Source organism: Saimiri boliviensis, chromosome 4 (assembly GCF_048565385.1).
Source record: "Saimiri boliviensis isolate mSaiBol1 chromosome 4, mSaiBol1.pri, whole genome shotgun sequence".
In the NCBI taxonomy this organism is placed as follows: Eukaryota; Metazoa; Chordata; class Mammalia; order Primates; family Cebidae; genus Saimiri; species Saimiri boliviensis.
This window is the reverse complement of record NC_133452.1, coordinates 149,053,566-149,069,367: the sequence shown is the minus strand read 5'-3', so window position 1 is coordinate 149,069,367 and position 15,802 is coordinate 149,053,566. Positions and strand designations below refer to the sequence as shown.

General features: G+C 40.8%; 1 protein-coding gene across 1 annotated transcript in view; it reads right to left on the bottom strand.

Moving 5' to 3' along the window:
• SYCP2L (synaptonemal complex protein 2 like) overlaps positions 1-15,801 on the bottom strand; it is a 96,400-nt gene extending 80,599 nt beyond the window's left edge. The window contains exons 1-6 of the mRNA XM_074397114.1: positions 15,793-15,801; positions 12,430-12,498; positions 10,103-10,240; positions 9,895-10,018; positions 3,000-3,100; positions 2,269-2,293 (exon numbers count right to left, since the gene is read on the bottom strand). Of these exons, the coding sequence (XP_074253215.1) occupies positions 2,269-2,293; positions 3,000-3,100; positions 9,895-10,018; positions 10,103-10,240; positions 12,430-12,498; positions 15,793-15,801 (466 nt within the window). The remainder of the gene's footprint in view (positions 1-2,268; positions 2,294-2,999; positions 3,101-9,894; positions 10,019-10,102; positions 10,241-12,429; positions 12,499-15,792) is intronic.
• Between the last annotated feature and the right edge of the window lies 1 nt (position 15,802).

Genomic DNA, 15,802 nt, shown 5'->3' with positions numbered 1-15,802 from the left:
TCAAGATCAGCCTGGCCAAACACAGTGAAACTCGTCTCTACTAAAATTCAAAAATTAGCCGGGCATGGTAGCACATGCTTATAATCCCAGCTATTCACGAGGCTGAGGCAGAAGAATAGCTTGAACCCTGAAGGCAGAGGTTGCAGTGAGCTGAGAATGTGCCACTGCACTCCAGCCTGAGCAACAGAGGGAAACTGTCTCAAAACAACAACAGCAACAACAACTCTGGCTCTCTGTCTACCTTATAAGCCCACAGCAAGAAGCCAGGTCTCTGTTCACCATGTAGGCACATAGCAAGAAGCTAGGAAGAGGCCATCACCAGAACCCAACCATGCTGGTACCCTAATCTCTTACTTCTAGCTTCCAGAAATAAATGCCTGTTGTTTTAGCCTCCCTCTCGATGGTTATAGCGGTCTAATTGGACTAACACAGCCATCTAAACCAGTGTTTCCTCTACCATGGGCAATGAAAGTCATTATATAGGATTACATGAATCTATAAATGCACCAATGACTGTAGACTGAATAGATGGCTCCCAGGTGCACTGTTTTTCAAATATGCAGTATATACATATTGTTGGGATTAATAAAAAGCAAGTTTATTTTAAAATGCTACAAAAATCAAATACTTTTTTACCATTGTGCATTTTATCAACCAGTTTTAAAGACAGCAGCTATCATTCTGGTGTTCATAAAACTTTGACTTGAAAATATTTGGAGCCACTGACTTGAATTATGAGGACCAACCGAGTCAACAAAGTTTTAAAGTCAACCAAGCCCAGTGCATGCTTCAGCTTCCAGTACTGAATTTCAACTTGCAGAATGTAGTGTCAATTCATGACAGCCTTACAGAAGAAAACCAGAAACATGTACCATAGGAAAAAGACTTATCAAGATGGCTCCAATTTCCAAAATGTTTAAATATGTAAGTGTGTCTTTGAATCCATGGTATAATTCGAATGCCAAGTTACTTTTTTTTTTTTTTTTGAGACAGGGTCTTGCTGTCAGCGAGGCTGGATGGAGTGGCAATGATCATGACTCACTGCAGCCTCAGACTCTGGAGCTCAAGTGATCCTCCCACCTCAGCCTCCCAGGCAGCTGGGACTACAGGTGCATGCCACCACACCTCGATAATTTTTTGTAGAGATGGGGGTCTTATTACGTTCCCTGGACTAGTGTTGAACTTCTGGATGCCATCAATCCTCCCTCCTCAGCCTCTGAAAGTGCTTGAATTACAGCCGTGAACCACTGCACCCAGCATAATTACCTTTAACTTGAGCTGTATTGAACAAAATCAATCTAGCCTCCAAAGTTTCTAAAAATTTACCTTTTACACTCTTGAAAGACAAAAAAAAGCATGTGAGTCAGCTCCAAGTTAAATTAGTAGTAGCTAAATTTTGCATATTTGAATAACAAAATGACTTTCTATTACCTGAACAGAGCTAGCCATATGTCAAGAGCAGCTAAATAAACATGTTTCTCAGGGCTGGGTGTGGGCGCTCACACCTATAATGCCAGTACTTTGAGAGGTCAAGCCGATGGATCATCTGAGGTCAGGAGTTTGAGACCAGACTAACACGGTGAAACACCGTCTCTATTAAATACAAAAAATTAGCCGGGTATGGTGGCACATGCCTATAATCCCAGCTACTTGGGAGGCTGAGGCAGGAGAATCACTTGAACCCAGGAGGCGGAGATTGCAGTGAGCCGAGATTGAGCAATTGCACTCCAGCCTGGGCAACAGGAATGAAACTCCATCCAAAAAAAAAAAAAGGCCAGGCACGGTGGCTCACACCTGCAATCCCAGCATTTTGGAAGGCTTAGGTGGGCAGATCACAAGGTCAGGAGATCAAGACCATCCTGGCTAACACAGTGAAATCCTGTCTCTACTAAAAATACAAAACATTAGCCGGGTGTTGTGGCATGCACCTGTAGTCCCAGCTGCTTGGGAGGCTGAGGCAGGAGAATTGCTTAAAACAGTGAGGTGGAGGTTGTAGTGAGCCGAGATCGTGCCACTGCACTCCAGCCTGGGTGACAGAGCAAGACTCCGTCTCAAAAAAAAAAAAGCTTCTCAGAAAAAAAGACTTTTTTCTATAATGAAATGCATTTCCAAATGACACCATGATGACCATCAAGTGGTCGATAAATCCAAATACAATGTTTAAACTCACTTTTATTTTTATATATCATTTAAATATTCTTTTCTCTGTGCCAGAATATCCTATTAATGAAAAATTAATAGCCAATTAGTAGCCAACAATATACTTACCTTCACTACTACTCTTGGAAATAATCTAATAAAAAGAAAGAAAAAATAAAGCTCGTATTATTTTAAAACAGCATGATAAACTATAATATGAATGTATTAGTGTTAACTTTCTCTAATAGGCAGGTATTGACTTTACAGAAGAATTTTAGAGAAAGCCTAGTCGAGCCTTAATCACATCCTTATAATATGCATATCACTCTCAATCAGGTGACTAATATATTATTTGTATGTATGAAAATAAATAACCTCTCATTTTTCTTTAACATTGTTTATATAGCTTCTTACTATGTCATATTTAATAATATTCTAATAATAAAACATGAGAGTCTTCTTTTTCTGAGACAGTTTCACTCTTGTTGAAACTCAGGCTGGGGTGCAGTCACACCGTCTTGGCTTAACCCAACCTCCACCTCCCCGGTTCAAGCGACTCTCCTGCCTCAGTCTCTGAAGTAGCTGGGATTACACCACTACACCTGGCTAATTTCTGTATTTCAGTAGAGACAGGGTTTCATCACATTGGCCAGGCTGGTCTCGAACTCCTGACCTCAGGTGATCCACCCGACTTGCCTCCCACAGTGCTGGGATTATAGGCGTGAGCCACCACACCTGGCCACATGACAGTCTTTTGACAAAACTTGCATACCAGAGAAAACCATGTTTTATAAATAACTTGAAGATTCCTGCCAATTACTAGTGGTATTTGCTCAGTGAAGCATCCATCCCCTCCTTACCAACGCTGTGTCGAAGAAGTCTTCTATAACACGAATCAGTGATGTGTCTGAGGCTAAGGCTTCTGAGGTCAGAATTCCTCTTGTTCTTTCAAACCAGAAAACTAGGTACACAGGAAAACACTAACGTAACTACATAAGACTAAAGGCTTCCTATTCAATAAAATTTCACAAGACAATTTTCTCATTAGAAAACAATAATCTTAAAGATCTTTTTCCACTCCGTTCCATTCCAATGAGGCCTGGCTCTGAGGCTTCCCACCCAGAACACTTCAGGATGGTGCCATACCATGAGAGCTATGGTAAGTAAGCGCTCAGAGATCAGCAGGAAATAGAGACCCAGCCAGGATATCAGAAAGCCATATAAAGGGACTAGTGAGGAACATTTCAGAGATAAATGAGGCCAGGCATGGTGGCGCACATCTGTAATCCCAGCACTTTGGGAGGCTGAGGCAGGGGGATCACTTGAGGCCAGGAGTTCAAGAACAGCATGGGAAATTCATCTCTGCAAAAAATATAAAAATTAGCTGGGCATGGTGGTGCACACCTCTAGTCCCAGCTACTTGGGAGGCTGAGGTGTGAGGATCACTTGAGCCCAGGAGGTCAACACTATAGAAAGTGCTGTGATCACATCACTGCACTCCAGCCTGGGTGACAGAGCAAGACCCCCTCTCCAAAAAAAAAAACAAAAACAAAAACAAAAACAAAAAACAGAAAACAAAAAAGGAGATGAATGAACCGCCCCAGCACAGGGGAAGAAAAATCTTGCAATCTGAGAATCTGGTGAAAACAAACTATCAAAGAAAATACAGAATTTGGAAAGTTCTCAGAAGTATTTGTGGTTACAACAAATATGCCTCAGGCCTAGGTATCTTTCTTTTGTGAAAAGCTTCCAGCAAATTAGAGATTTTTTTTTTCCTATAGGAATATATATCCAATTTATTATTAAATTGCTGGGATTGGTATAATTTAAAATAAACTCTAACCTTCCCTCTCCCACCTCAGAATATACAGTATTTACTCAATAAAGCAAAAGCCATCTTATTTTTCCCATCATTTTTGCTGAGACAGGTCACTCTTAGAAAAAAAAAAAATTAAGAAAAATCCTGCAGGCATAGTTAGAAATCATCAATTAAACATGACATCAGTCACATGAGTTTCTCAAGAACAATTCTTGCAGGAGTCAGGCCTTCAAAACTTTGTTTACTTTAGGCCAAGAACCTGACACACCCAGGCTGAAGATAAATAAACCAGTTTTCAACCTTGGCTGTGCATTAGGAAAACCTGGGGAGTTAGGAAACATCCCCCAACCCTCAAAGCCTGGGACCTATCCCAGACCCAGTCATCAGAATCACTGGTGTTATACCCCAACCTGAGTTTTCTATTTTAGGTTTAAGTATGTTTGTGAAGGCTCTCCAGGTAACTGTAATGTACAGCAAGTTTTGAAAGCCATTACTACGTTCCAAGTAAGGTTTCTTTTGTCTCAAATCAGACAAATACATGCATTAGATTGAATCATCCACCTTCTGAAGAAAGGTTTTCTCCAATAACACAAGAGAAGAAATGCCCCTCTCTGCAGCAGAACTCACTACTAAGGCTCTATTTGCTCCCTCCCTATGTTCATGCTCAAAATTCGATGCTTTTTAAATACACTGCCACCACTCCATGTATCCCTCCCTCTAAAGCCTGTCACCCTCCCAGTACCCTCCCAAATACACTGGTTGAGTAGACACAGAAGTGGTAGAAAGGCTGCACTATCTCATCAGTACTTGGGAACAGGAAGTTCTCACTGAACCCATTTATGTGCCCTGGTCACACTTGTCTAACAGACACTCCAGCTCTCCCAACAGCTATATCATTACTAGATGCCAGACAACAATAGCAATGACTTAGCAATATGATATCAGACAAGTTGCTTCATCCTCCTGGATTTTAAGGTACAGGACTAAAGATACTCCTTTCTGTAGAGAATTTTTTTTTTTTTTTCTTTTTGAGATAGGATCTCACTCTGTCATCCAGACTGGAGTGCAGTGGCATGACCTGGGCTCACTACAATCTTCTGGCTCAAGCAATTCTCCTGCCTCAGCTGCCCGAGTAGCTGGGATTACAGGAACGTGCTACTACTGCCCAGCTAATTTTTGTATTTTTTAGTAAAGATGAGGTTTCAATATGTTGGCAGGGCTGGTCTCGAACTCCTGATCTCAGATGATCCACCCACCTCAACCTCCCAGAGTGCTGGGATTACAGGTGTGAGCCACTGTGCCCAGCCAGGAATCCTTATTCTATGGAGTAGAACTTCCAAGCACACTTTGTGTTGCATCTGCAAACACAACTGTCCTTAGAAGTATAGAGTCTAGGCTGGGCATGGTGGCTCACACCTGTAATCCCAGGGAGGATTAAGGGGGGGAGGCTGAGGCGGGCAGATCACTTGAGGTCAAGAGTTTGAAACCAGCCCTGCCAACATGGTAAAACCCTGTCTTTACTAAAAATACAAAAATGAGCTGGGCATGGTGGTAGGTGCCTGAAAACCCAGCTACTCCAGAAGCTGAGGCAGGAGAATTGCTTGAGCCCAGGAGGCAGAGGTTGCAGTGAGCCAAGATCACATCACTGCGCTCTAGCCTGGGTGACAAGATTAATACTCTGTCTCTGAAAAAAAAAAAAAAAAAAGGAAAAAAGAAAGAAAAGAGGTATAGAGTCTAGTATCCATTCTCTTTGATAATGTTGATCTACTGCCAAAACCTATGTGAAAGAATGTATCTAAATGTCCATCACCAACTAGAATTCCAGTGGAATATGGAAATTCTTCCTTGATTTCAAAACTCCAGTAGGGATTTGATCTGACACTTTTTTAAACCGTGGGAGGGAATTCTTTTTTTTTTTTTTTTTTTTTTTTGAGATGGAGTTTCGCTCTTGTTACCCAGGCTGGAGTGCAATGGCGCGATCTCGGCTCACCGCAACCTCCGCCTCCTGGGTTCAGGCAATTCTCCTGCCTCAGCCTCCCGAGTAGCTGGGATTACAGGCACACACCACCACGCCCAGCTAGTTTTTGTATTTTTAGTAGAGACGGGGTTTCACCATGTTGACCAGGATGGTCTCGATCTCTCGACCTCGTGATTCACCCGCCTCGGCCTCCCAAAGTGCTGGGATTACAGGCGTGAGCCACCGCGCCCGGCCTAGTGGGAGGGAATTCTTAAGGCAAAATAGAAAAGTTGGGTTGGGGCATATTCCTATTCATACCCCAAAAAGTCAGCTTAGGGTTCCAAAGTACACTTAGGACATCTCGGCTTCGTTTCCTTTGAGGTTTATCTCCTTTCCTCTGCTTCCTATTATCTGCATAAGTCAGTGTATCAGCAGGTCAAGTGGGGTTAAATGCAAAATGAAATATATACGGTTTGCATAAGCACAGTCTTTAATTCCCCCTGCAAACACTTACAGTCCCTGAAAGCAGTTTGGAAAAACCCGGAGTTTGTTTTCTCTTCTGAGGGGGTAGCTCCATAATTAGATGCATTTTAGAATATTAAAGGGCAGAGACACATCTTGGCCCAATCTGGCCTTAATAAACTTCAGGTACTTGAGCTCCAGGGGTAAATCACAGACATTATTAGCAGCCAGATCATCCTTCCACCCTACTTCTTCCCCACCCCTCCTCATCAATAAACAAACTTGTCTCTGGGCTGCAAAACCCTCACCATTAAAAGAGGGGAACTGCAGCCAGGTGAGGTGGTTCACACCTGTAATCCCAGCACTTTGGGAGGCCAACGCGGGTGGATCACTAGATCAAGAAATGGAGATCATCCTGGCCAACATGGTGAAACCCCATCTCTACTAAAAACACAAAAATTAGCCGGGCATGGTGGCATGCACCTGTAATCCCAGCTACTCAGGAGGCTGAGGCAGGGGAATTGCTTGAACTTGGGAGGCAGAGGTTGCAGTGAGCCAAGGTCACACCATTGCACTCCAGCCTGGCTACAGAGTGAGACTCTGTCGCGGGGGGCGGGGCAGAGAACTGCAGCAAGAGATTCTGCTAATTCTGCTTTGCTTCCAGATGCCATTATAAAGGCACTCATCACGTTATTTCCCGGTTAATATTTTTAAAAGAATAAAATTGGATAATTTGGATAACTTTAAGCAAAAATGTTTTTGCTTTTTTTTTTTTTTTCCAGATTCATCCAAGGTTTAGAAAATGGGAAAAGTGAGAAGAGATCCAAGATGGCTGATCACTAGCATCTCGGGATTGTAGCTCCCAGTGAAAGCACAAAGAACGAGAGGACGCCACACCTTCACATGAATTCTTGTTGCTCACGCACCAGGAGATTCCCAGCGGAGGAGCCCCACAGGTGGCCAGCGCGACTCTTGTGACCGGCGAGGAGGTTTTGCCGGCACCTCCTCGGAGCGTCGGTTCTTGGTGCAGAGTCAGAAAAGCACCATCAATCTTAACGCCGCTGATTTAGTCGGCGCAGTGGGTTGCTCAGATTTCGGCGCTGAGAATCAGTAAGTTGGACGTCCACTCGGAAATCCAATTACAAAGACGGTAATTATAAAGACCACAGATGGATAAATCTACAACGAAGGGAAGAAAACAGCCAAAAAAAGCTGAGAATACCCAAGATCAGAACGCCTCTCCCTCAGCAGGGGATCACAGTTCCTCATCAGCAACGGAACAAGGCCTGATGGAGAACGAGTGTGTTCCAATTACAGAAGCAGGCTTCAAAATGTGGATAATAAGAAACTTCTGTGAATTAAAAGAACTTGTTCTAACCCAATCCAAAGAAACTAAGCACTTTGAAAAAAGGTTTGGCGAAATGTTAACAAGAATACACAATTTAGAGAGGAATATAAGTGAATTGATGGAGCTGAAAAACACAATACGAGAACTTCGTGAAGTATGCACGAGTTTTAACAGCCGAATTGATCAAGCAGAAGAAAGGATATCAGAGGTCGAAGACCAACTCAATGAAATAAAACAAGAAGACAAGATTAGAGAAAAAAGGATAAAAAGGAACGAGCAAAGTCTCCAAGAAATATGGGACTATGTGAAAAGACCTAATCTACGCTTGATAGGTGTACCTGAATGTGAGGAAGAGAATGAATCCAAGCTGGAAAATACGCTTCAGGATATTATTCAGGAAAATTTTCCCAACCTAGTAAGGCAGGATAATATTCAACTCCAGGTAATACAGAGACCACCACAAAGTTATTCCTCAAGAAGAGCAACTCCAAGGCACATAATTGTCAGATTCACCAGGGTTGAAATGAAGGAGAAAATACTAAGGGCAGCCAGAGAGAAAGGTCAGGTTACCCACAAAGGGAAGCCTATCAGACTTACAGCAGATCTCTCAGCAGAAACCCTACAAGCCAGAAGAGAGTGGGGACCAATATTCAACATCCTTAAAGAAAAGAACTTTCAACCAAGAATTTCACATCCAGCCAAACTAAGCTTCATACATGAAAAAAAAATAAAGTTTTTTGTGAACAAGCAAGCACTCAGAGATTTCATCACCACCAGGCCTGCTTTACAAGAGCTTCTGAAAGAACCACTACACATAGAAAGGAACAAACAGTATCAGCCTTTCTAAAAAATACCAAAAAGAGCATCAATATAATGAAGAATTTACATCAACTAATGGGCAAAATAGCCAGCTAATATTAAATGGCAGTATTAAAACTCACATATATCATTAATTCTAAATTTAAATTGACTAAATCCCCCAATCCAAAGACAGACAGGCAATTTGAATAAAAAACTAAAACCCATCAGTATGCTGCATCCAGACCTATCTCATATTCAAGGATACACAAAGACTCAAAACAAGGGATGGAGAAAGATTTACCAACCAACCAGAGAGCTAAAATATATAAATAAAAAGCAGAAGTTACAATTTTTGCCTCTGATAAAATAGTCGTTAAAGCAACAAAGATCAAAAGAAGCAAAAAAGGACATTATATCATGATAAAAGGATCAATGCAACAACAAGAAGAGCTAAAGATCCTAAATATATACGCACCCAATACAGGAATACCCAGACATACAAGACTAATAAAGAGACTTAGACTCCCACACAATAATAGTGGGAGACTTCAACATTAATATTGTTAATGAGACAGAAAATTAATGATATCCAGGACTTGAACTCAGATCTGGAACAAGTAAACGTAATTAACATTTATAGAACTCTCCACTTTAAATATACAAAATATACACTCTTATCAGTACCACATCATATCAACTTAGAAGTTTAAACGAAATGTTGGTTGGCTCCTTGTTTGTTATTCTCTTCCCTCATTTTCTTTTATGTCTCCATTATTAAGGACAATTATAGGCATACCCATACTTAGACTGCATTCTAGCCCAGGCAGCAAAGCAATACCCCCATCCTCTCTCCCTCTTCCTCTTTCTCTTTCCTCTTCTTTATTCTTTTTCTTATTATAAAAAAAATTAATAGAAAGCTAATACAAACTATTTGTAATCAAAAAAAAGAAAAGAAAATGGGAAAAGTGAGGTATTACAAGGACAAAGGAAAGTTTCTGATGATAATTTTTCTAGGTCTACACTTGTTAATAAAGTCTATTAAAATAGTTCTAGAGCCTACTCCTACTCATCTTATTTTCCCCAAAATTCACTAAAATAATTTAAAATAATAATTACTGCATGGGCTCATCAGAGGAGTGGTTGTGTCTGACTCAATCCTGTTCACTCCCAAAGTGCCCTGCATAGCAGACACATCAGGAAACGAATGTTGAATTTAATTTTTGTTTAGATATAAGCAATAAGAATGGATATCAATTTCTTTTCGATTTGGATTTCAAAAGGAACAGAAAATACCAAACTTAACCAAACAACTGAATCCACATAAGTTCTTTAAGTTACCCAAAGCCATATAAAATTAAAATAGGACACTTATCTTTGGGATCAGTCCCTGCTGAATTAGCAAAGGTTCATCGTCTTTCAGGCCATCTATGAAGAATTGCTGAATACATTCCAGCAACAGTGACACATACTGAAATTCATTTTTATCCAGTTCCTAGGAATAAACCACACTAAATTAAAACACTTCTAAATAATTATACATTCATATGTTGGTCACAAAGCCAACCAGCTTACTTGCCTTATTTATTAATCTGTCAAGACGGTATAACAGAAGGCGATTACATTTTTGAGGAAAGTGGCTCTCTTTCTGTTCAAAGTATTCTTTTATTTTCTGAAATCCTTTATCATGGAATGCATCCATAATAAGTGACTGAAGCTGAAAAGATGATATGATAGTTTGCACATTACTTTTTCCCCAATAACATTTATAGTAATTTTTTTTTTCTCTTGTTGCCCAGGCTTGAGTGCAATATCATAATCTCAGCTCACTGCAACCTCTCCCTTGAGGGTTCAAACAATTCTCCTTCCTCAGCCTTCTGAGTAGCTGGGATTACAAGCATGTGCCGCCATACCCAGCTAATTTTGTATTTTTAGTAGCGATGGGGTTTCTCGACGTTGGTCAGGCTGGTCTTGAACCCCCAACCTCAGGTGATCCGCCCACCTTGGCCTCCCAAAGTGCTGGGATTACAGGTGTGAGCCACCACACTCAGCTTATAGTAATATATCTCTCTGATATCATTATCAATAAGAATTAGGTGTGAAATAATATAGGATAAATATAGAATGGCGATCTCTAAATAGTAAGCAATCATTTCACAAAGGATTGATGTTCCTGTTAAGAGTTCCCAAAATGTGGTTCCTGGACCACCAGCAGCATTGACCTCACCTGGGAATTCTTAGCACTCAGACCCAGGGCAGAACCTTTCAGGTGATTCTCATGCATGCTTAAGTCTGGGAACCACTGATCCAAGGAAAACGACACTTGAGTTATAGATGTCATTAGGTGAAGATCCTCAGCAATGTTGGGAATTCTAAAACACTAAGTAACATAAATGATCATAATGGAAGGAAGAAAATTAAAACTAATAATTATAGATAATGAGTATGCAAATTGACCATAATGAATGAAATTGATCTTTTCTGCGTGCACATTAGCTAAGACGTGCTTCTAAGTATGTATACTTGAATAACAGACATTTCCTTAAACATTTAAACTAGAAAAGTTTTAATCTTTAAAAAAATCCAGTCCAATCCTACAGGTTAAATATACAATACTGTTTTAATAAGGAAGCAATTCACTTCATACAGCTCAAAACTGCACTTATTCTTAGTACTGAATTAAAAGGGAAAACGGCATTTGAAATTATTTTAAACAGAATGTTTTCTAAGATAACATAGTGAGCTTTTTTGTGCCATGTGTGTTAAGTGTTCTGCAGATGTTACTATTTAATCCTCACCATGGCCCTGAGAGGTTAGGTTCTTTATCTTAGTATAGAAGTAGCAAGGATAGGAAAGGTTACAAACTTATGTGAGATCACTTAGCTGAAATTCACTCCCTTTTACTTGCTTAAAACTCTGCCGTTGCCAGGTGCAGGGCTCACACCTTAATTCCAGCACCCTAGGAGGCCAAGGCAGGAGTACTGCTTAAGCCCAGAAGTTTGACACCAGCCTGGGCAATCTAGTGAGACCCAGTCTCTGCAAAAAATGAAAAACTAGCCAGGCATGGTGGCTCATGCCTGTTGTCAAGCTACTCAGGAGGCTGAGGCAGGAGAGTCACTTGAGTCCAGGAGGTTGAGGCTGCAGTGAGCCGTGACTGCACCACTGCACTCCAGCTGGGTTGAGAGAGATCTCGTTAAAACAAAACAAAACTTTGCCATGGCTTCCTCTGCATTCAGAATAAATCCAAATCCTTTGCTTTAGTCCACAGAACTCTGCATGATCTGATCTCTGTCAGCTTCTGCAGTCTGACTTCCCTGCTAATGAATCCTAGAATAAGTCAAGCTTTTCCTTGCCTCCGGGTCTTTGAACTGGCTGTTCTAGGCCTTGACTTTGTCCCACCACTTTCCACATGGCTGGCTCCACTCAGAACACAGCGTAAGCATCACTTTTTCAGGTAGCTCTTCCAGGACCACCCTAAGTAGACCAAGTGCCCCTCAACACTCCCAATTATTCTTCATCACAATACCTGTTCTTTTTCTTCCTGTTTTCTTTGGCGCTCTGCCAGTCTATAAGCTCCATAAAGGTAGAAGTTGTGTCTATTTTCTTCAGTACTATCTACCTATATCTAGAATAGTACAGGGCAGAAGATAGTTTAGACTAGGATATTGGCAGGATAGCTTATGGTGAAACTGGACGTGAGCATTAGGGAAGGAGAAGAAATAAAGATTTCTCTGCTTCTGATTTGAGCAATTGGAGGAACAATTTTGCTAATAACCCAGGGAACACAGAACTAGAAAGAACACACACACACACACACACACACACACACACACACAGAGAGAGAGAGAGAGAGAGAGAGAGAGAGAGAGAGAGAGAGATTGATTATAAAAGAAGCTTGATCTTTACCCAGAAGGCCTTATCCTGGGCCTTTCCAGTCCCATCTTCCTTAATAGACTCCAAAGGAGCTTCATTCTTCTGTGTGCAATAAAAACATATTTAAATTTTTTTTATTTTGAAATGCACTTCAAGTTTTAAATATAAAGCAAAAAAATTTTAAGGTTTGTATTATTTTCCTGAACAGAAATTTTTGTTTGCTCATATTATAGGTCTAAGTAAAATAGTACTTAATAAAAAAACTATCCAACCTTCTTTAGCATGGTCTAAGACAAATACAATACAAACTATCAGAAGAAGCAAAGCAAACATCATTTGAACAATCATATAAAATAAACTCTATAATGAGGATTATAAAGTAGAAGTAAAAGGCTTTGAGCTAATAAACCATTTTCAGAATGACAGCTTGTAAAACAAAGTTAAAGTGTCTTGGAGGCATCATACTACCTGACTTCGAAATATACTACAAAGCTATAGGAACAAAAACAGCATGATACTAGCATAAAAACAGACACAGACATAGACCAATGGAACAGAATACATAACCCCCAAATAAATCCACTTCTTTATAGCCAACTGATTTTTCACAAAGGTGTCAAGAACATTCATGGGGAAAAGACAGTCTCTTCAATAACTTGTGCTGGAAAAACTGGATATTTATATGTGGAAGAGTGAAACTAGATCCCATGTCTCACCATATACAAAAGTCAACTCAAAATGAACTGAAAACTTAACACTTAAGATCCCAAACTATGAAAGAACTAGAAGAAAATATAGGGAAAACACTTCAGGACATTGGTCTGGACACAAATTTTATAGAGAAGATCTCAAAATCACAGGCAATGAAAGCAAAAATAGACAAATGAAATTATACAAATCAAAAAGCTTCTTACATAAAGGGAATTAACAGAGTGAAGAGACAATCAGCAGAATGGGAGAATATATTTGCAAACTATGCATTGAACAAGCCATTACTATCCAGAGTATACAAGGAACTCAAACACATCAACAGCAAAATAACCAATCCAATTAAAAATGGATAAAGGAGCTAAATAGACATCTCTCAAAGGAAAGCATGCAAATGACCAACAGGTATATGAAAAAATACTCAACATCAGTAATCATTGGAAAATGCAAATCAAAACCAAAATGAGATATTATCTTACCCCAATTAGAATGGCCATTATCAAAACAAAAAACAACAAATGCTGGAAAGGATATGGAGAAAGAGGAACTCTTCTATACTGTCAGTAGGAATATAAATTAGTATAGACAATATGGAAAATAGTACGGAGGTTCCTCAAAAAACTAAAGCCAGAACTATCATACAATCCAGCAATCCCACTCCTGGAGATATGTCCAAAGGAAAATAAATCGGTATGTCAAAGGCATATCTGTACTTCCATGTTTATTGCAGTGCTATTCGTAATAGCCAAGATCAACCTAAGTGTCCATCAGCAGATAAATGAAGAAAATGTGGTATATTCACACAGTGGAATACTTTTCTGCCAGAAAAAAAAGAATGAAATCCTGTCATTCATGGTAACATGGATGAGCCTGGAGGGCATTACGGTAAATGAAATAAGCCAGGCACAGACAGACGTACTGCACAGCTAACTGGGAGGAGCAGGTTCTAGAGTACGATAGCACTGCAGGGTGACTATAATGAAAACCTTATTACATATCTTCAAATCGCTAGATGAGTCGATTCTGAACATTCCAAACACAAAGAAATAACTGAGGTGATGGGTATGTATAATTACCCTGATTTGATTATTACGCATTGTATACATGTATGGAAATATCACACTATACCCCCATAAACATGTGCAATTATGTGTCAGTTATAAATGGTAAAGGCAAAGCAAAAGAACTATTGTGTTAGTAGATAATTGAGTAGAGGTGATCGTGGGATAGAAGGAACAGCTCAAGCTGCAATTAAAATTGGGTATTCACAGCACAAACTGGCATCAAATAAACACTATGCTATGGATCTATAAACAATTTCTAAGTTTTGTCAACAAATTCCGAATTAGTGCGAAATACTTTCCATCCCATAGAAAATATTCCCGGGAGCTCTTATGTTAAGCCTCTTTACCTCTCTTCTCTATAGACACTGCCCTATCTCTCCTTCAGTTCGATTTGTATGCAGAGATGCTCTGTGTATTTTAATTTCGATCTCCTTTCAACCTTCTCTGGCCTTGGTGATCAGTACTCTGCAAATTCCAAAGAAATGCTTCCTGTTTCTGGAATTTCTGGAGCCACTCTAGTGCACAGAAAGGTATCCGCCCCCTCCCCGGCCGCTGTGAAGATCACGAGGCAGCTTTCGTGGCTAGGAACTTGACAGGAAAGTCTGAAAGTGGGATGGTTTAGGCAGAAAAGATCTTTAGATTCTCTGAGCTTCAGTCTCCTCATTTAAAAAACATGATAACACCTATACGGAAGGATTGGAGTGAGAACTGACTGAGAGAATGTTTGTAATGTCCTAAAAATGGCTCAGCGAACGGCAGCTTTCAACGTAGGAGGGATGGTGAGGATGTTAGAATGGTTCGTGTCCCAAACCTGTTTCCCCACGGCTGGGAAGATGGCGCCAGATGACAGACGGATTTTATGGAGAACAAAAGAGTGAGTTCCTGGATCCAGGCAAGCAGTCACCCCTGGCTATCAGAATCACCTGGGGTCCTCACTAACAACCTAACAAACTACCAGCCCACCCTCGACCAATTAAATCAGAATTTCTACCAGTGGAAACCCAGGCAGAAGAGTGTCAGAAACAAGCCACAGGTGGTTTTTGTTTCTTGGTGTTTTTTTTTGGCGGGGGGCCCAGGTGGTTTTTGTTTGGGTTTTTTTTTTTTTTTTGGCGCCCCAGGTGGTTTTTGTTTTTTTGGCGTCCCTGTGTAGGCTCAAACTCTACGTGCTTTTATTTTGTACTATTTATTGATAAGTAATAACTGCATCTTTACTCATGTATTTATCTTACGGACTGTCCGTCGTCGTTCGGTTAAATGAAGCCCCCGCACCTGCGGCTGCTTAACGCTACTGCACTTTCTACGCAGCGACATGGAAAGAGCTGGAAAACCAGCTAGGAAAATACGCAAAGCAACTAGTCACGAACTATCTCTTTGCTTTCCGAACACCAATTTTCCTGTTCCCCGTTTCCTCAGCGCTTTATTAGCGCGGGATCAGGGGTTTCTATTCTGCCTCATCTCACTGCAAGCTGCCAATACACTCAAAGCGAACCCCAGGAGGTGGCGGGGGACGGTGCCCAGCGCCCGGTCTCTGGGCAAACACCTCAGCGCTGAGACCCAGGGACCCCGTGCCCTCGAGCACCCTCGGACTGTGGACAGAAGGTCCGGGCCCTCCGGGGTCACTCACCGCTTGCATC